Source organism: Leptidea sinapis, chromosome 14, assembly GCF_905404315.1.
Source record: "Leptidea sinapis chromosome 14, ilLepSina1.1, whole genome shotgun sequence".
NCBI lineage: Eukaryota > Metazoa > Arthropoda > Insecta > Lepidoptera > Pieridae > Leptidea > Leptidea sinapis.
In genome coordinates, this window is record NC_066278.1 from 8,382,997 (window position 1) to 8,406,100 (window position 23,104).

A 23,104-nucleotide genomic window follows, 5' to 3' on the forward strand; every position below is an offset into this window, starting at 1 on the left:
ATCTGGCTGTGTGGCGGTCCTCCACAGTGCGATTTTCATGGAGCTTTCTTCCACGTACAACAAACCTGTGGAATGAGCTTCCTTACGCAGTGTTTCAGGCACGATACGACATGGGTTTGCCTTCATAAACAGCGCACTTGTGATACCTTCGGTGGTACAAGAGAATGTGGGCGGCGGTGATCACTTAACACCAGGTGACCCGTACGCTCGTTTGTCCTCCTTTTACATAAATAAAAATAATAATAGCTAATGGTACCTAAATTATTCAAGTCAAGACCACAGGGATATATTTTATTAATCGATATATCAAGTTCCGCATTCCAGTTTTACAACTGGAATTTGCAAAATTTTGTTAAAAGAAAGGAATTGAGTGTCAGCTGCGTTTTTGTAACGGACTACGTGGAATCTTCGAGAATTTACTTCTTTATTATAAAACATGGCGGATAAAAAATTAAATTAATATTATCTTCGACATTTCTAAACAAGATAAACATAAAAAACCAACATTCTATATTCTATTTTGTCCCAGCCACTATTCTTCAGGCATTATCTTTAAATAAATTTAAATGTTTTATTAAAAAATGGCTCTGTTTTAAATCCTACTACTCCACAGCTGCATATCTTAAGTGATCGGACAGCCTGGGAAGAGATTATGATTATTTTATAACAATAATAATGACTATTTTAACTTTGTAAACATTATTGTGTTTCGGTCTGAAGGGCGCCGTAGCTAGTAAATTTACTGGGCAAATGAGACATAACATCTTATGTCTCAAGGTGTCGAGCAAAAGGCAATTGTAGTGCCACTCAGAATTTTTGGGGATTTTAAGAATCCTGAGCGGCAATGCATTGTAATGAGCAGGGCGTATCAATTACCATCATCTGAACGTCCTGCTAGTCTCGTCCCTTATTATCATAAAAAAAACATAATATACCTTTGTTATTGAACTAGCTAGATTTTGTAATTGTTGGTATTCTAAAGGTTAAATATTTTTTTTTACTTATCTGATACATCATTTAGGCAGGTAGAGGCCCGGGCTCGGAGCAGCATGACCAACACGTCAATCTGTCCGTTCGTGCTATGTGATATTATATCAACAGTACAAACCCTAAAACAAATAATGGTCGCACGATCGCTCCATCTCTCTCACACATACGTATCCACATTACCTATTCAGCTAGATACGGAATATTCAAAAATTCTAAATTCAAAGTTTATTTATTCAAAACATGAATCGGCAGGCTTCTATGTTTTTTTAATTTAGTAAGGCTTCACTATCGCGACTCGGCTGAGTTAAAACCGCAAGAAAATTAATGACCTAAAAAAATTTTGAAGATACGCATAATATTATCAGAAAGACTAGCAATCTATTTCATTGCCAAGCAGCCTTATGATTGAAGCAACAAACTGAGAGTTGAACAACACATATAAGAATTATCAACGATGCGTCACTCGAACGATTGGATCAGTTGGAAGAGCGCTCGCACGGAACGCGAGAAATTCGTTTTCGATTTTTTTTTGTGTAGCCTAATCATTAATGAAAAAAATTAAAAGTTACGCCCCTGTCTGTCAGTGTCATGCTTTCGCTCAGACTAAGACCTCGCGCACTTCGCACTGACACCTGACACCAGGTGGACGAGAGAGGGGAAGACACTCGTACTATCTCCCCCCTTGACGCAGGTCTTTAGTTCTCTTATATTTAAGCAATTTGTTATGTTTTTAAAGTGATAACCCTCACTTCTAGGATTAATACACAAATAAATTTGTGAACGATGCGGGACTCGAACCGACGACCTCTCGCTTTCCGTGCGAGTACTCTCAGGTAAAGTAAAGTAGATCATGTAAATGAAGCCACAGCCTGAGAGTTGAACAAAGCATACAAGATTTTATGATGATACGTCACTCGAACGGTTAGCTCAGTTGGAAGAGCACTCGCATGGAAAGCGAGAGGTGGTGGGTTCGAGTCCCGCACCGTTCACAAAATTTTGTTTGTGTACTCTTATATTTTTATTAATTAATTTTAAGCAGTATTTCACGGGAGATTTATTATTTCTTATCACTGTTATAGTTATTAACGAGTAGTTGGTAATTGGTAGATATTATGATGGACCCTCGTACAGCTAGCTGGCTTCATCACACTTCACCACGGCACGTTACATTTTACTATCATAAGTACGACGGTATGGTAATCTGAATGACCTCATGTACCATTCCTGGTGGTCGCTCAGCTAAGAGAGTACATGTGGTTTGTGTTATTCGCTCTAGTAATATGTCCACTTCTCCAACAGTTCAGCTGCAGTTCATCTATGAGTGTCCATATTATTGCCACTCTTACGTCATTCTTTAATCTTAAATTAAATAATGTATAACTCGCGTTATTGTGCTGCCAGAGGGAGAGACTTCAGTGAAAAGATAAGTAGGAGAACATAAAACCTTATTGTACAAAAAATCGTAGTATAATTTTTCCTTTAACAAGGCGACAAAGAGAATTGATCCCGTATTACTTATGCAGCTGATGTACTATTTAAAAAAAATAAAGGCATCACTGAAGCTAAAAAGCAACGAACACATTAAAAATGTGCGGTGGGTGCATCATGGGAAAGACAACACTCCTAGCCGAAGATGACATTACGGTACGCGAGAAGTGACCACACTTTGATCATTGCCAGGATATTATGGGAGCGCACGGTAAACCAATGCAACTAGATGAAAGATTTATTATTTCTCTAAACGGAATAGCTCTGGAGTGCAATCTGACCAGCGGTGGAAAAGAAGTAAAAGCATTGATGAGGACCACGACAATCTACAAGGTCTTTATGCCTCAAATACGCGGCAATTTATTATAAGCAATTCCATAGACTCAAATATCGTAAACTATAATTCTGCGAAACACGCGGAGGAATCACAATTAGGGACGCGCCCACAGTCCACTCTGGCAAAATTGATACGCCCTGCCCATTACACTGCAATGCCGCTCAGGTTTCTTGATAAATCCCAAAAGTTCTGAGTGGAACTACAATTGCGCTCGTCACCTTGAGACATAAGATGCTAAGTCTCATTTGCCCAGTAATTTCACTAGCTACCATAAAAAAACACAGAAATGTTAACACATTACTGCTTCACGGCAGAAATAGGCCCCGTTGTGGTACCCATAATCTAGCCGCTATCCTGTGCAAAGAAGCCTCCCACTGGTGAAATGTAAATGTTTACTAGTCATTTTACCTATATTATAATGAAGGCTATGTCAGACAACCGGACATTGAGATCGAGTCGTGAAGATCGATTAGTTTGTTTCGTCGGTCTCGTATTCAACGGTTATCGAACAGTGTTTCGATCGAGCGGCGGTCGGCACTCATTTGAATAGAGCCTCCGCGGGGGTCGGGGAGAGCGGGTGATCGGTCCGTGAAGCACGCGCGTGACAATCAGCGGGAGGGCGAGTGAGGGGGTGAGAGCGGGGAGGTGCGGGAACGATGTCGCGAGCGGCCCATTCATCTCGTAATTAACGCACACAAAAACTAACCTAGACGAAATTTAGAAATGTCGCCGAAGAAATCGTAAAAAGTGCAGCGGGACGCGCTGGTGCGTGTTTCAATTAATTAAATTATATCGAATGTCCGCGGGGACCGTTGTGCGCGTTTATTGAACTGTCGTCAAATTTTTATTTCGAGTTATGCTCTTGTTGCTAATAACCGTTACTCTTAAGACAAAAAGTGGCAATCAGGATTAGTAATGGTCTCGAGTTGCGGCCGCACCAGGTACCCGCCTCTCCAGGATCCACTTCCGCTCAGGTCCGACGACGAGTCATTATAACTCACTAGTACATTATGATACTAGTAATGCGTGCTATATGGTCGCTACTCGAGGTGGTATTATAATAAGTAAGCCGAGAGTGTCATGACCAGTGTACCAGCAGATCACACGACGCAACGTTGATCGACACACTTGCGAGAAAAATAATGTTATTATTGAAGCTAAAATTAAGGCATAAAAAGGCATAAAAGGCATTTATTTTCTCCAAATTGATTCCTTTCTTTTTGATGTCATTTTTAATATACTAGATACTGCTTCGGAAACAAATGGCGCTCTGAGAGAGAAGTAGCGGCGCAAGAAACTCTCCCGGCATTATTTTTTTGCGCTTTTTAAATTTGTGTAAACTGGCTGTTTTTAGAAATAGCACGGCACACGTTCTTGTATTAGATCAATTTCAAATAAAATAAAAATAATAAATGTATAGTAATAATTTATTGTCAATGCAATTAATTTTATGATAATATCAAAGTATGTATATATACCTACATTTTCCATAGTTACTGACTTGCAGTTTTTAAATTTACACGAACATATTTTTCATATAATCGCAAAAAATCTCTGTTTGTGTTAAAAATAACTAAATTAAACGAGATAAATTAATATTTCGTGAACAAACATAATATAAGTAGAATTTTAGAGCCAAATGGTATTACACGCCGCAATGGCAAGCGTCCTGATGGAATGACGCTGGTGGCTTGGGCACGGGGAAGGGCGCTGGTGTGGGACGCTACTTGCGTGGACACTCTGGCTCCTTCTCATGTCCAAGTTACATCAGTTGGTGCTGGGGCTGCTGCTTCGACTGCCGAAGACAGAAAGCGTCGCAAATATGTTGGTAGACACTTTGCCCGTGGGGCCCAGAGGCGCGGAGAATGTTCATAATACTACCTTCGCGCCTCAATAAGGCTACTGGAAACCCAAGCGGTGGCAGCTATTTCGGTCAACGAATCAGCCTTGCTATCCAACGCGGTAATTCTGCCTTTTAAAATATAAATATTATTATAATTAAATATTGTATACGTGATAAAAGAAAAATAAATATTGTTGATGTATTTTACATACATTAACAGAAGTCAGCTTTTTGTATTTATTTTCAGTCCATAAAACTATCCAGGAAATCTAATATAAAACAAAAGATGTAATTCAGTTTAAGGGCAGACTTTCATTGAGATGGTTCAGATATCTTAACGCTACCTCCACATAATTAGGGATAGCCATTCTAATTCAGTTTGTTAGTTATCAAAGCTTTATCTGATCCAACGATACAGTTTCCGACTATTGTGATGATCCATTGACAATCACAATGTAGTCATACATATATAGGTATATTGTTTGTAAAATATTAAATCTTACTGATATTTTATGACGATGTATATAAATAAATAATATAATAAATATATAAATTAATTTATTGATATTATAGTAATTCTTTGAAATGAAGGGAATCACTTAAAATTAAAAATGCAGAAAATAATCTCTCACTTGGCGAGTATGAAGGATATCAGAGGAAACAATTGTAAATGTTAAAACTAGAATGTTCTAGCTGTCATGTGAAGAAGTAATACTCTGACACCTCGCACCGCGGAGGTTTTATTGTAATCCGAAGTAACCTGATAGTAAATCGTACGACAGCACGGCAACCCACAGTTAAACCTCTGATATATAATACCGCTTGAAGAGAGAAGGTGTTGAACAAGATGATGTTGAGTGTAATGATGTGTTAAGTGCAGCTTACAGACTCACCCTTGAGGTCGAGCACCATCTGCGTGTTGAAGTAGCCGCCCACCACTCCTAGGCCGACATCTCCGCGCCCTGACACCACCGACCCTGGAACAACACCAATAACACGTCAGAGTCACGTTAATATGGCACGTCACATTAGTATGGCGCGTCACATTACTATGGCGCGTCACATTAAGGCGAAGAGTAAGCAGAAAACATGCAAACAAGGTGTTTTAGGACAAGTTTTTTGGTGAAAATATAGCATTTCGAGCTATGAACACTACTTAATCCTGTTACACATATACTTAAGTCTTATTTGTAGGTTTCTAATGCTTGCTGTTGGTTATAGTTTTCACTCCTGAGCCTTTTTGAACTACCACTTTTCCTTGCAGTTAAACAAGTTTTTTGGCATGACATAACGCATTTTTTTTGTACAACTCTCAGAAAAGTTATTCTTATAGCTTTACTTTTTTGTGTAGGTATATTTTTTCAGATTAGTAATGAATAAAGAGGATTGTAAGCATATAAACTGTTTTCCACGCAAGATTTTTGAAAATATTGGCTTTGTTACGGGCCGGAAGCCGTGAACTCATATCACTCAAGGTCGCTAGCATTTAGTGTCGCCTTAATATGGCATGTCACATTAATCAGTACGGAACCCTGAGGACGCGCGTCTAACTCGCACTACAAGTCCACATGCGTCAAATTGATGGATTTAGTGAAAAGTTCAATGAGTATATACTGTGCATTGTTGTAATAGTGTTTTTGTTTGATTAATATATTAGTGTAAATAATTTTAATAAGTAATTGAAATTAATAATTTAATTTTTTGTAAACATTGTGAAATTTAAAATTTGAATACTAAAAATTCTAAGTTTACACTTCTTTCGGTAGTCCCTACAACTGCCCATTTACTACATGTTGTACCTGTCGGGGTTTCATCTCACGAGACCTCTTAGGCCGGGTCCACATGTAAATACTGACAGAGAAGGAAAGCTATCAAACGAAAAATAAATAAATCTAAGTGCAGCGAGGCGGATGGAAGTTCTTTGTGTGTAGACAAGGTTTTAAGCGCAGCGCACACATTCTTTAATATATTCGATATTTTACTAACTAAAGTCCGAACTCAAAAGACATCCGTAAAACGGAGATTCTAAAGATAACTTATTATATTATCAGCATATTGATTAAATAGCTCTTAAGCCCCTAATGTAACGCAGCAGATTCTTTCAGGATATATTATGTAATAAAAGGTGTTCTCGAATATGTGCATAAGCACTAATGTCTGTCCGAGCATACATGTAATTAATCATTTGGATACTTTTAGTTGGTCTTGTAATGGTTGCCGTTTTCTGTAATTAAATACCAGTACGTCTCTTATTAGCTCCATGTTCTAAATCATCTTACGGATGACGACTTCCAAAAATTGGTACATGAGTACCTTCAAAAAAACCCGTACACGTTGCTTAAAGGCCAGCAACGCTCCTGTGATTTCTCTGGTGTTGCAAGAGAATGTCTGCGGCGGCGATCACTTAACACTGGTTTGTCCTTCTTTTCCATCAAAAAAATTGTATTTGAGTGCGTACTTACTTGAGTAATGCTATCAAAGCAATTCGATTCTCCAATCCAATTTAATATAACAAGAATAAATAATACAGAGTAGAGCCAAAATGAAATAAACTTAATATTCATATAAGAATGACAGAACAAAGTCATACACAATAATATTATAGTTTTGTTTAAATATAGTTTAATATTCAATGGGCAGACTGCAAATATATACAAGTGGGAATGTATTTTGTTATATTGTTAATAATTTGTATGTGATTGTTGTATGACATTATGTATGTTGGGCTATTATATATATCGATAGTCAACGTAGAGAGTACACTGAGAGAAATGGGAGAGCATTAGCTACATTATGGAATCGCTCTGACTCATTGTAATATTTCTTTCTAGTTTCGACTCAATTGGTCGTATTATATTCGTGAGATCGTGTACAAACAATTGAATTTTGGACGATCAAAAACATGGAATATCGTTCGTTGTTAATCGTTGATAAAGGTAAAAAAGTAGAGTGGTCCGAATAGTTATCCCTGGGGAACACCTGAAGCTATGAATATCGCATCAAATGAGTAACTGTTTATTATTCAGTACAACAGTTTGACTCCTATTGTGGATTTGCCGAAAACGAACGATACAAATCTCCGTGAATTCCAACAACTAACACTTTCTGCAAATGGAATGTTTTCATTGTGTACCTAGTGGAAGTACACCGCGACGCAACCGGCACCGCCCACAACCCGCATCGATCAACGTCGATTTGACTCCTGCCGGTGACCGTTAGTCCTGAAACTGTTTTCCTTTATAGAGGCTAATGGAAGCGCATATCGGTCCCTCGGTAAACAGAGCGGGTTAATATATCGGAGAGCGTTATCGAGAGGTCGTCCCGCTTAGCGCGGGTGCCGGCGGGGGACGCGGGGGAAGCCCGACCCGCTGCTCTACGATATATTACAGCGGACGGAATTGTTACCTCCGACTTCAAAGAAAGAGTTATCGTGCTCGCTAAACAATTCCCATTTGGATGTAATCGGGGAAAGATAACATCGGATTAAGACGGAAGGGGAAGGATGAGGTGGCGCTCGGGGAGGCGAGGTGACCAGCGGCAGTAAATCGTGTGTCGCCGGGGACCGCGCGGTACATGAGGCAGCCGGACGGGCCGAGGGTACAGATGAACGATTTAAATGTCATTCGAGGGAGACGAAGGACGCGCGGGCCTCACGCACGAGCTCACGGAGATTGGCGCGCGAGCTAACCGACCATGAACCAGCGATCATATTCTAACAACGCTGTTGTTTACACGTGACGGTCGCTTATCAATTTCAACTGCTGCCACTGTCTTGAACAATTCCTCATAACCCCAGCATAAATTATTTTCTTGTATCTCAAAGGGTTTAGTTAGCGTTATCTTCCGACACCTCCAACAAACATCGTTAATGAATACAGAAAGGTCTACAAAAACTTAACAAATTATATACTAAAACCTTCCTCCAGAACCACGCTATCTATTGATGAAAACAGCATCGGTTATCGGTCGGTCAGCAGAATACCGGTGCAGTAGTTTTTTAATTTATGGCGAATAGACATACAGATAGACATACTCGGCGGAGTACTATGTTTTATAATATGTAATTATAGTGTGGTGCGCTAGAAGCGACTGGCTGCAGTCAGCACATTATCACGACGTCCGCGTCAGCGTTTCCCATATTCCTCTACGGAAATCACTATTAGAGGATTATCTCCTAACCAATAACTCTTCAATGTGTATATATTTATTTATATTTAAATTTATTTCCTAGAAGCGTTCAGACAGCATTTTATGCAAATTGGGGTATGTTGAAAATGTATCTATTGATACATATTTTAACTGCGATCACCAAATTATTTGTAATTAAGTTGGTCGTCAACACTTGCAAGTCCACAATGCTTTGTAAAAAACAAAAACTTGTGAGCTCCCCGTGAGCCAGGTTCTTGGAGCTGCGGTAAAAAGTCCGGCTTGGCTGTTTCGTGCTCGTCGTCACAGATCGTCACGTAATAGTTCCTCGGCGCACGAACATTGAGTGTTAAGCCGTGCTTTTTACTATGATGTTGAGTCTATAGAATCAGGCGTTACAGATAGAAGTGGTGTCGTATTGAGATCAAGATGAGTTTATTACAATGAGCTAACAGAAAATATTTTGGTGTGATAATATTACTTACTAACAGGGTTCTCTATTCTATTCGAGAGGCTTATTTGTTTACAATTCTTGTCTTATTATCAATGAGTGGGCAAGTCACTAATGAACTATTTCAGATATCAGTAAATCTGAATCAATAAGAGCTATTGTTTGATCAAATCGAATCAAATCAAAAATATTTTATTTCGTAGGTAAATTGCATTACACTTGAAATTGTCATTTTTTCATACAGCTTGTTCGGAAGGCAGATTTCCTCAGAGAAGAACGAGCAAAAAACTCTAAGGTTGCTCTTTTCAAGTAAGTTGATCTGCAAAGGAGGAAGGAGGCAGTGGCCGGCATCCTCTGGCTCGTGTTGGCCGCCCTCTCATTAGGTCACTAGCCGCTTCTCTCCTCATCTCCATTATATTGGGTTCCACTGAGAATTTGCAAGTTGGTCACCGGGTTCCTCTCTGAACGCAGCATACAGATTGTTCTCGACGATCGTTGCTCAGAACTGATGCGCAGTGAACTCTGTTGTTCCAAAAGGCATCTCTTACGATGATCTTCTACATATTGTTGGATATCTCCAACATGCATCGTCCAACAGGTCTCTCTCGCTATGGCCTAACGCCGAAGGGAGCTTGTGTCTTCTACCCCGACTTTCCTCGTGAAATTCGCGTAATGGATTCAAATAAACCTTGTTTAGTGTAACTCTAGAACATTCAATCTCTTTAGCTTTGAATAATTATTGATAGTGAAGTATTCCCCGCGCGCCGGGGCCAGGGTGAGTCACCTCACTGGATCCTGCTAATTACGCCCCGCGTCACCTACTGAATGTTAAACCGACACGAGGTCGCCGTTATACGTAATACGAAAATCCACCATGATGACGACCTGCTCTCCAGAGCTAAGTGAAATGATATGATGCTGGTAGTGGTGGAGTCGGTGTCCTCACCGATCTCATTAGTCGCACGCTTGGCTTGAACTATTTGCCATTTGTATGTGTGTGTGAGACGCACACTAACAAGCTACGCTGTGGTCGGCGCGCGTCTACACAGATTATCTATGCTAATGAGATTATTCAAATGATTACAAATTTAATTGTCTTGTACGTAAATGAGGTACTGCTGCTACCTGTGGCGGCGCTCTCTGTTATATTATTATTATATTAACGTTGTGCTGCTCTGTGGGCCGCGGGCACTTCCTCCCAGGGCTCTCCGGCTGCCAGTGTTTTGATGTTGCGACTGTATCAGTGACTGATGAGGATCTTCTTCTTGCTAAGTGGTAATCCAACATTTGGTCTTGTTAACAACTTTCTTTGGCACTGGTGGTTTTGATCGGTTTGGCGATATAAGTAGCAACGTATGCACTTTTCCATTTCTCCTTTAAGTCTTCCTTAGGGTGATCAGTTTACATTTTAGGATGTGGCGCTTTTTACCCTTCGTTCTTCTTCTTTTAGAACTTTCTCTATTCTTATAAATGTTAGCGTTAAGTTTCTTTTACCTCTTAAGGATTTATATCTTTCTTCTATTTTAGACGATATAAAAGTAATAATAGAATGGAGGCGCCGCGACCAACAGACACACTTCGTTGTGGTGTTCACTGAACGAGGAGAGCCGCGAGAGAGAGTGTGAGATCACGGTCACACGCTTCAGACGTCGGACTTTGATGGCAGGACATTTGGAAGGTTCTGACACAGGCGTGTGAAAATAACTGTGAGACGGAACGGACAGACCGACTAAAGATGCAATTATGTCCATAAAGTGGTATAGAATCGTATACTATAAATTACATACACAAGAACGTATTTGATCTGGTATGACGTGTCTGTGTGTGTCCGGTGTCTGTACAGCGCGGCCCGGTACGGTGCGGAGTAGGTACTCAATGTAAGCCACATTGATAAACATACCAACAGGACATTCTTGCAACAAAAGTTTATAAAAATTCAAATGAGTAGATAAGTAGCTATCGTTAATTATGGGTCTCACGTACGCCGCCGAGAACAAAATGAAAGATGGTAATTATTTTAATTAATAATTAATTATCTTGTGGTAAGAGTAACACACGGTACGGTCAGCAGGCTGCAGTACCATGAACTGTTTGTTACTTAAATAGCTTATTTTATAATAATACTAGCTAATTTTTAGATTGATTGATTTCATCCGCGTAGATAAAGGGTTTTTAAAAATAATAAGCAAGTTTGGAATTGAAGATTATCTCATGTAGGTACTATTCCAGTTCCGGTTCCCGTTTTCGCTCCCGTTCTCAGCACATTATATATATCATAATTCGTGGAAGATTGCTATGGCAAACTAAGCCTACTATTAGTATAGTTACAGCTTTTTCATACAGAATTTTCCAGCATAAAATGTAGCCTTCCTTTTCCAAGCTCTAGTCTATCGCTGTACCAAATTTCATCAAAATCTGTTCTGTATCTCCGGCGTAAAAGCGTAGCAAACAAACTTACATTCACATTTATAATATTAGAAGGGAGGGTTAGTAGGTACCTATATTTTGTTTACATCAGAGATTAACAATACTTCACAGGTAGAATGTGACGTATTAACTAAGTAATTAACATATCTTGAGAAAAAAAATTTTCGGTAGCCGTGTTAGTGTCCGAAATCAAACGGGCTCATATCATTCGTGAAAAGTAAATTGTGATACCTCGTAACACAATCGTAAGATATATCTCTGACCCCCGTGTGAGCTGTGAAGTTATAAATAATGTGCGAGATAAAGTATATGCGCGTTGAACAAACAGACACATGAACATGCACATGAATAATGGGAGTTTGGCTTACACACCATAGGTTCCGCACTTAACACAATCTATTATAAAAAAAGAACAACTTCAAATTTATAAAACAAGGTCACTAAAAAGGACTAATAAATAATTTCTTTAACAGCCTAATAATATTCAAAGTTGAACCTGAGAAAGGAATCTCGACATTCAATACGTTCCTATACTTACGACACGGAGGTACCTACTACCTGTTTATTGTAGTGCAGACATGAAAAATTAAATAGAATCAAAAATAATTTATTCATTCAGATTTCGAACTTATATATTCTAATATTATACTTACCTATCTATTTCTATACATTACATCTCAACGGTGTTATCGGACCTTCCGTAATTCTTAATCAATATTAATGAAATAAAAGTAATAGTTGAAATTCGAAATGAACATCAATTCCTGCCTTATCGACGATAGATGAAAAAATGATATAAATTAACAATAAATTTTATTTTGCAAATTGAAAAATGGAATAATTTAATCAAATTAATGTATTATCATCGGTCTTCGATAAATCTACGAAGTTTGAACGAAATCTGGCAGTTTAAAGTGGACCAAAATTCTGCCAAAATGAATTGGTTATAAACAAACATACATACATATAGGTGGAGTTAATAAAAAGCGTGTAAAAACAGTTGGAAGCTTATGTTTGCGGTTATTGACGTAAGATATAGATAAATTTAAAAAAAATATATAATTTTTAATTAATGGTGCAATCTGTTTTATAGTCTGCGTTATACCTGCAAGTAATTTATGGTTTATTCAGGTTAAGGTTCGCGCTAACACGACTTTATATATAACTGACGCACTATCTACATAGCATTATAATCGTATTGTTAGAGTATTTCAGGGTGACTGTATATTGCGCCCGTAGTAGCTCTTGTCAGTATAATAGTTGTATTATATTATTTGGTCTAATAGTTTTGCACTGACTGAGAAGAGATTAATAAGTAATTCCCCAAATTGTTCATAGATCATCCATCAGGACAATTGTTACAACTGTGGCCAGTCTGGGAGTCGAACCTTCAGGTGAATATAATATCGGCTCATTAACGATTATCGTGGTCGAAAATATGAAAATATACACAAGAATTGAGAACTTCGGATTCTTATAAAGTAGGTAGAAAGTCAGAAGTCAACATCATCATCGTCAATTCAGCCGGAAGACGTCCACTGGACAAACGCCTCGCACAATTATCGCCATGACGATCGGTCCTGCGCTGCCCTCATCCAACCTACTCCAGCGATCTTGACCAGATCATTGGTCCATCCTGCCTACTACGTCTTCCAGTACGTCGCCATTTGAGGACTTTACGGCCCAAAGGCCTGTCTGTCCGCCTATCTATGTGCCCTGTCCACTGCCACTTCAGTTTCACAACTATCTGAGCTATGTCAGTAACTTTGGTTCTCCTACGGATCTCCTCATTTCTGATTCGATCTCACAGGGAAATTCCGAGTATAGAACTCTCCATTGCCCGCTGAGTGACAATTAGCTTCCTCATAAGTCCTATAAGATACCTACCTTGTAGAACAACAAAGCAGAAATCAGTATGTTCATGTAGGTACACTAACAGGTGTTGGATTTCAACTTGATCACTCGCGTGACACACAGACAACCAACTGATCCAATCGGGAATTAATTTAGTTAGAGGAGCACGGAACCCCACAAACAAGTATAAATCGAAATACAAACAAAAAGTGGAATTACATTTGTATGCAGGAATATACAACAGTTATTATGAAGAGCCGTGTAATTTGAATTAAAGTTGGCATTTTAATGAGACCGAATTAATATGCTAATGCAATCAACACTCATTATTCAAAATATAATATCTAAGTATTCCTCTGAACTCGCACCCATCAACTAAACAATATTATAATAATAGTAGCGGCTCGTAACTTCGCAAGATATCTTACGATAGATTAGCGCACGATTCAAACTCATGTTAATTTACGCACCGTTTCTTCTCTCTCAGAGCGCCCTTTTGTGTCCGAAGCGGTGTGATTTAATTGACATTAAAATAAATTCCTTATTGAATAAATAATTAAAGATATTAGTACCGCACTATCTGCAATTATATTTGAAGTCTCGACTCTACCTAAATAACAATAATTGTATAAGTGAGCTGAGAAAGACAAATACTAAACTAATCCCTTCTAATGAAGTCAGCACTTCTATCGTTCTAGGTATAATATTATACAAATTTACGAGCACGTGTGATCTAATAAATATTTAAGTTTTGATGTTTATGACAGCAGCTGAGAGACGCTTCAGTGATCACATATTTATGTGTTGTTACATTTTTGTTTTCTATAATCATCACCTTACTTCTAATTAGATGTTTTGATGTTAGCACAAGGTTTTACACAAATAAGGCAGTCAATCTGGTTATATTCATACAAAATTCTCTAATATAGTTTGTCTTCACTCTACAATATTGATTTACTTTATATATATCGAGTATATGAGGACTTTAAGACTTGAATACTTCAAATAAAATTATTTTATATGATAACAAAATAATCTACCTGCCGCGCTGTTGGCGCCCCAATGTTCGGGTAGCTGGATTCTGACTCTCATGAGTTCCTAGCAACAATGTAGACTGTGAGAGACTGGCAATAATTCAAATTCAAATATTTTTATTCAAAATAGGATGTGATATCACTTATTGAAAGTCAAAAACTACCACCCATTCCAAAAATAATGTCTTAGACCTGAGAAGAACGGGCGCAACAAACTCAGCGGGCTTAATTTTTCATAAAAAAAATATGGTTACGAAGTAATATCTTACTATTAAACTTATTAATGAATAGGCGGTCGCTCCATTCCCAATCTGTGGTATCATTAAGTCATTTATGTTATAGTAACCTTTACTACACAAACGTTTTTTAACAATTCTTTTGAATGCTTTTGTTTTGAACATTATCTGTGATCTTGTAAAAGCATATACATCGCTCCACAAAAGACTTACTAACTCGACTTAGCCGAGTAGTAGGCATTATAAATTTATGTCTGTTTCTACTGTTAACATTATGGTTTTGACAGTTTCAAGCAAATTCAATATTGGAGTTACTCAACACGAAGTGTTAGTATTGTGTAGGTGGACACCTCACAAGTGACGTGACGGTATATAGCAGCCGGTCGATGCCGGTGTAATGCCCGTGTGATGCCGGTGTAGTGCCGGTGTGGTGTCGGTGCACCCCGGCGCTCGGCCCCTCTTGGCTTGTAATAAGGGGTCGCGCGGGTCAGGTTTATTGAAAGCAGAGTGTACATTATCAAAGGAGTAGTGTTATCAAAAAGTGATCGAGAGGGTGCACTTCTATCTGCAAGAGTTGGGCGCTGGGACAATTACGGCAAATTGAATGAGGTGGTCGCGGCCCCGGGCGCCTTGTGGAGTTAATGTAACGCGGGGACCGGCCGAGGGACAACCCTTCCGCTCGCGAGGGATCACCTCGGCTTGTTGACACATCTTTATGTCACCGGCACGTGCGGGAACTAGCGCGTTATTTATGACGGGCCCGCTAGCCTCATAACTGTTAGCACTGAACTACACGATTCATATTTACAGTAACGGAGCCGGCTGTTCTGTGATTGAGTTTTTTTTATGAAAATAAGGGTCGCGACGAGCGGGACGTTCAGCTGATGGCACTACGCCCTGCCCATTAGAATGCAGTGCCGCTCAGGATGCTTGAAAAACTCCAAAAATTCTAAGCGGCACTACATTTGCGCTCGTCACCTTGAGACATGAGATGTTAAGTCTCATTTGCCCAGTAATTTCACTAGCTTCGGCGCCCTTCAGCCAAAGTTAAACAGTCAACAATAAAACATTTGTGATCATTTTACTAATTAAGCAGACACATAAACTTTAATTAAGTCGCTATGTATAATAAATTAAAAAGCAATTAAAGGTTGAGCGAAGATAAAAAAGGGAAAGGGGCATATACTTAACATTAATAAATGTCTGTCGGATAACAAGGTTTGAAAAGATTTTGTTTATATTTTTAACAAAACTAAAGGCTATGTAAAATGGTCTCCATAAGACGTGCCTCATAAAGCTTCATCAAAACTAATAGTATAACGAGGAAAATTTGTGAATTTGTATGAATGTTTGTAATGATTTTACACAAAAACTACTAGACCGATTTCAAAAAGTATTTTACCGTTAGAAAGCTGCATTTTACTGAGTAACATAGGCTATTCTAAATAAATAAAAAATAGTGAAATTACTGGGCAAATGAGACTTAACTTCTTATGTATCTAGGAGACGAGCGCTATTGTAGTGCCGCTCAGAATTTATAGAATTTTTAAGGAACCTTAAGCGGCTCTGCATTGTAGTGGGCACGGCGTATCAATTACCATCAGCTGAAGGTCCTGCTCGTCTCAGCCTTATTTTCATAAAAAAAAGGCTACAAGGGTTTCATTGTATTTTCTTTGATTAAAGCGAGTGTTACACATTTAAATAAAACACTTTTTATAGGATTAAAACGCGTGTCATTGTATCTTTGTTTTTACATTAGATTTTTGGGTAAACATTTCGTTCTATCTGAGCTGGAATAGATCTAGAAAGGTCTTGAAACGTTGGATTAACTAAAATAATATGGAGTAACTTAAGCTACGTTTATTTTACAAAAAATCTTTTATTTTAGGAAAATAAAGTAATGTTGCAATGTCCAAGAAACGGTTTAACTCTAAAAATAATTTATATGGCAAAACAACGTTTGCCGGGTCAGCTAGTGACAAATAAAATATTTACTTAAACGCACGTGTTAGAACCTTTACTCATTCATATGAATTGTTACCCTTTTGTTGCCGATTTTATGTTAAAAACTAGCAATGCACCGCGGTTTCACTCGCGTAGATACCAATTTCGTGGTAGTGTAGAGTCTACTGAGTCGTACTATAAATGTATTATCGTTAACATAAAAGTTTTATTTTACTTAGTTATTATTTTATTATTCTTTTAAATTGAAATTTTTAAATTCGTTAAATATTTTGAAGAGAATGTCCGATTTTAATAAAATATCATTTAATGGGATTGATATCGAAGCATGAATAATATGGTTTCATTATTACCGGCACATTTATCAAATTTTAAAATCTAAAATAATAGTTATAGCTGGCATAACTACAGTAGTTGGACATACGGTATCGCGGACTGTTTTTTTGTAGATATTGATATGACCTCTAATACTGTAGAACATTTTTTTTCTTCTATCATCAATAGTTTCCGCAGCGCACGCGATGACAGATTTTTTATGACAAATTTTTTCACACATTGGGTTATATTATTGCATTTTTATTACTGATTCCTATTATTTTTGAAAATAGAATAGCCTATGTTACTCAGTAAAATGCAGCTTTCTAACGGTAACTTTTTGTACTTTTTGAAATCGGTCTAGTAGATTTTGTGTAAAATCATTACAAACATACATACAAATTCACAAATTTTCCTCGTTATACTATTAGTTTTGATGAAGCTTTATGAGGCACGTCTTATGGAGACCATTTTACATAGCCTTTAGTTTTGTTAAAAATATAAACAAAAACTTAATAATACATTGTAATACATTAATGCTTATTAGAACACTAACATTAACTAGTACGGCGTCCTTCAGACCGAAACACAATAATGTTTACACATTACTGCTTCACGGCAGAAATAGACGCCGTTGTTGTATCCGTAATCTAGCCGGCATCCTGTACAAAGGAGCCTCCTACTGGTGAAGACCTCACTTTAAGTTATGTTGTTATGGTCATATTGTTGAACTTGTAACATGAACACATTTTATGAAATTATACCGACCTTGGTACCAAGGTGTATACATAAGACTCTATCATTAACTGACTTATTACATAATGACAATAACTTGATTGCACAATTTTTTTCCATTCCCTTTTCTTAAAATTCAATCGGGAATGTAGGGGCGTAGCCCTAGTATTGAGGGAGCAACGAATTATATTATGTCCAGGTGTAGTATTTACACTGGAAGGCAGGAATTAGAAGTACATACCTACTTCTGATTTAACATTAAGTTTTACTGACAAATTGGTGTAAAGTTCCTTAAAAATGGTAAAAACCTAAATAATTCTGACACAAATTATCTTGCCTCAAACTAGGCATAGCCTGTACTATAGGTACAAGACAACGATATATTTAATACAATATAGGTACTTACTTAATCATACATAAATACATATGAACATCCGTGACTCGGAAACACACATCCATATTTATCTTATTAATGTTTGCATTTACAGGGATTCGAACCCGGGACCTTTAGCTTAGTAGGCGAAGTTACTAACCACTGAGCTGTATGGGTCGTCAAATGCATTTAAGTTTAAAATAAAGAGAGTAGTGGAGGAATATTTGCGGTTCTAACATTAACAGAATTTTTTTCAAGAAATAAACATTTTAACTACATTGCTTCTCAAAATATTCTTCATAATGGTATGTATATAGGCACATAAGCGAGTTATGCGATAATCACAATATTAATACAAGAAAAAAATATAAACTTGTTATACCTAATAAAATAAAATAAAAATAAAAAAAATACCTACTACTCGGCTAAGTCTAGTTAGTAAGTCTTTCGTGGGGCCATATATTATATGCTTTTACAACAATATCCCAGAAAAAGTTCAAAACAAAAGTATTACGTTATTCAAAAGAATTGTTAGAAAACGTTTGTGTGGTAAAGGTACTGATGATACCACACATTGGGAATGGAGCGGCCGCCCTCAGGCTATTAAATAATAAGTTTAATTGTACAATATTTCTTTGAAATCAGATTTATACACAAATAAAATTTGAAAAACAAAATTTTATCTTCCACTGAGCTAACCGTTCGATTACCGCCTCGTTATAAAATTCTGTTTTGCTTTGCTCAACTCTCTTTTGTTTTTCAAATTTTATTTGTTTATTAATCCTAGAAGTGAAGGTTATCACTTTAAAAACATAACAAATTGTTTAAACAGATTTATTTCATGAAAATAAATTCTGCTAAGTTTGTTGCGCCCTATTCTTCTCAGGTCTGGGTCTGGGTAGTTTTTAACTTTTAATAGGCAAGTGATGTCACATCCTATTTTGAATTTGAACTACTTGGTTAAGTCGTGTTAGTACTGGGCGATGTATATTATATTTTTACAAAATGATCCCAGAAAATGTTATCAATAAAATGTATTATGAAATTCAAAAGAATTGTTGAAAATCGTTTGTGTGATAAAGGTTAACTTAATAGTCTTCGATAATAAATTGTATTAAAAAAGAAGCCCGCTGAGTTTCGGTCTGAAGGGCGCCGTAGCTTGTGAAACTACTGGGCAAATGAGATTTAACATATTAGGTCTTAAGGTGACGAGCGCAATTGTAGTGCCGCTCAGAACTTTTTGTGTTTTTCAAGAATCCTGAACGGCACTGCATTGTAATAGGCAAGGCGTATCAATTTCCATCAGCTGAACATAAAGTAATCTTAAAAAAATCAACTAATAGGTAGGTCTCTTTCTATTACTAAGTACCAACTAAATAGTAAACTACGACGGTCTATAAGGTCAAAAATATTTCAGTTTTATAAATAAAACATATTGTATTTGGCTACACTAGGGCAGATCTTATCACTGATTGCGATAACAAAATAAATTTGAACCCATAATCTGTAAGTCGGTTTGCCGACGCTCAACGATGATATACCGGAGAATTGAACTCATCGTTGAACTTAAAAAATCTATTTAAAATTTCCATATATTGAGATGTAGGTACATAGAAAATAAATTTGCAGTAAAAAACATTAAGCGAAATTATATTTGTATGACACAGCTCAAATTCAAATATTTTTATTCAAAATAGGATATGATATCACTTATTGAAAGTCAAAAACTACCACCCATTCGAAAAAGTATGCTTCAGACCTGAGAAAAACGGCGCAACAGTCTTAGCGGGCTTCTTTTTTTTAATTTGGTTACAAAGTAGTATCGTACAATTAAACTTATTATTTAATAGCCTGTGCGCGTTCCATTCACAATCATTGGTATCATTAAGAAAATCACTTATAATATAAGTAGTAACCTTTACCACAAAAACGTTTTTTAACAATTCTTTTGAATTTCGTAATACATTTGTTTTGAACATTTTCTGGGATATTGTTGTAAAAGCATATACCTACTCCGCCCCACAAAAGACTAGACTTACCCGAGTAGCAGGCATTATCTCATTTTCTCAATGTTTCTAATTATATGTAACACTTAGGTACAGTAACATTAAACGTTTTCGGATACTATCTTGGTTAACTATTATAAGCCATTGTGCACGTGTAATATTGACACACTTCTAACACAAATTATCTTGCCCACAGTTAAGCATATATAGCCTGTGTTATGGGTTACAAGACAATGATATATTTAATACAATATAATTACTTAAACATACATAAATACATATAAACATCCATGACTCCGGGACCTCTAGCTTAGTAGGTAGGATCGCTAACCACTCGGCTATACAGGTCGTCAGTAATATAACTACTAGATAATATGAACGAAGCACCGACATTCATTAAGATGTAAAAAATGACAAAAAAAAGTTTTGAATGACCATTGTACTAACTGGACCGCAGTTCCTCAATAACACATTGGAATAAAATCGAAATTGTTAATATTTGTAGTGTTTCAATATCAGTGTAATAATCTCTACTTTAATAACGATGAAATTCTTTATGTGCTTAATATAAAGATATCAAAATATCCAGTTTAGGCTAAAGTTATCGGATACATCCACTGTTCTACATTCACGGCAAGGATACGAAGAAATTGAAAATTGCAAATTATTTAAATATAAATAGGTAATTTAACTGTCATAATAGTATTATTTTCTTTGATTAAGGCGAGTGTTACACATTTAAATAAAACACTTTTAAAGGATTAAAACGCGTGTCATTGTTTTTACATTAGATTTTTGCGTAAAAGTTACATTTTATTTTAGTAAACCCGACGTTTCAAGACCTTTCCACATCCATCCCCCTAAAAATACAGTTATAATTACACGCGTTTTAATCATTTAAAAGTGTTTTATTTAAATGTCATAATACTGTAGTTTTTTATTTATTTATTGTTAAATACATTGTAAAATTACAAAGTTTAAATCCAGGCCGTTACATGGAGATAAAACAACAAGACAAGAAAGAAAAAATCAGCACTTTAGAACTATGTTATTGTATAGAGCTTACAGGCATCATGCTCTCAAATCTTTGAATTTTTCATGAAGTACTAAACTACTGCGGTTTTGTGACCCTTTGAGTAAAATACTTAGATACCTACCTAGAGTCGGTATGAATTTCATTAGTTATTGTTTATCAATATTAAAATTATAATTTCAGAGTCAAAGATGAGTTTAAATATATTTTACTGAGTAGGTGTCTATGAGATTGTGATTGTGTGTGTACCTTTGGTAACATAAACATTTGTTTTGTCTTTACTTAAATTGCATAAATAGCTTATTAACCTACTTGTTGGGCCGTTAGGTAGGTACCTTTAGTGGTGTGATTTAATAAGAGCAGTTCTGTTTATTCTTCTTAACACATTATTAATGAAGGTAAATGGTTTTGAATAAGTTATGATTTTTTATCTTTAACTTGATTAACAATGGAATTGAACCTTTACGAATGTGCACACGTGGAGAGATTTAGTCTATAATGATATCTACTTAGTGAGGCAGATGTTATTAATATGAGAGTAAATTGACCATTACTTAGCCCGCAACATCCGAAAGGAAACCGAACTATGGAGCTTTACGGAGAGCCACACGCCGGAGTTGCGGGTGTAGGTGGCAGGTGGTCGCAGTCTCCGTACTCACCGTGGTGGTGCCGAACGGGCATGGAGCAGTCCAGGGGCTGCTGGTCGCGAACGGCCAGCGCGGGCATAGCGCCAGGCCCGCTCGGCCGGCGCGGCTGCGGCCGCTCCGTGGTCACACCGGCGTCACGTCACTCGCGACTGGACGCACGAGCACGAGCACTGCACGTTACGTCCGCCCACTCGGAACCTCCGCGAGACACTGGCGCGCGCCGCACACGTTTTTCCTCAAGTTTTTCTCGTCGCGAGGCGGCGCCCGGCCGGCCAATGGGCGCTCTGCCGCCCGCGAACCTCGCTCCGCCCCGCAACCCGCTGACTCCCGCCGACACCCGCAGACACCCGCAGACACCCGCCGACACGATAATTTACGTGCCGCATATTGAAAGGGTTTTCCGCGCCGTGTTGTGGATTTCCCGGTGATTTACATACGCCCGCACCCCACCACCTGTCACTTGCCACCTGTCACTAGCCACCTCCGCGGCTGTATATACTCTCGGTATTGTTCCGGTCTTAGTAATTGCGACAAATCAAATAAAATACTTTAACTCGAGTAAATTAGGAACGGTAATATCTTATAATGATTTAACATAAATAGGAATAAGTGTAGTTTTGATGTTCTAAATGTGTCTCTATATTTATTTGTCTGATAATATAAGTAAAAAATTGGTATTTTAATAGATATCATGTGTGTATGAGTGAAATGAGAAGCTTGGAAGTTGAAATGTTGTGCAGTGGAAGCTGATGAGATTGAAGGCAGGTGGCATGTCCGCGTGTGTGTGTGTTGTACAGATTAGCGAGGAGGCGCGGCCGTGTGACGTCATCAGAGCAAGTAGGCGCCGGGTCAACGTCCCGAGACACTCAATGAACTTGAACCCCAAACACAACAAGTAAGTAGTGTGTGACCGGGAGCGACACCTGACGGGTGACGGTGCACGTACAGCAGGCGGGATCCAAGACACTTGCAGGTGTGAGAGTTATACATTGTACCATTTACCAGCACTCGGAAAAACTGAGCCTTAAAGAGAAAAGAATAGAGGTGGATAGTAACTTATGTAAGAAGACCCGTTCATCTTATATTTATCCTTAATCGATAAATATGAATAAGATTAGTAATATGATTAGTAACTATATAACTGACGTACGTACTTAGGTATTACGATCTATCTACGCTAACCCGCAGATCTACTGAGTGGAAATGAGGTTCAGATACGAGGATTAA

The 23,104-nt window shown here is 37.6% G+C and overlaps 1 protein-coding gene across 1 annotated transcript in view; it reads right to left on the reverse strand.

Annotated features, from left to right (window-relative positions):
- The window catches only part of LOC126967903 (silk gland factor 3-like), an 86,187-nt gene extending 64,164 nt beyond the window's left edge, over positions 1-22,023 (reverse strand). The window contains exons 1-2 of the mRNA XM_050812602.1: positions 21,890-22,023; positions 5,552-5,635 (exon numbers count right to left, since the gene is read on the reverse strand). Coding sequence (XP_050668559.1) covers positions 5,552-5,635; positions 21,890-21,956 — 151 coding nt within the window. The 5' untranslated portion in view covers positions 21,957-22,023. The remainder of the gene's footprint in view (positions 1-5,551; positions 5,636-21,889) is intronic.
- Between the last annotated feature and the right edge of the window lie 1,081 nt (positions 22,024-23,104).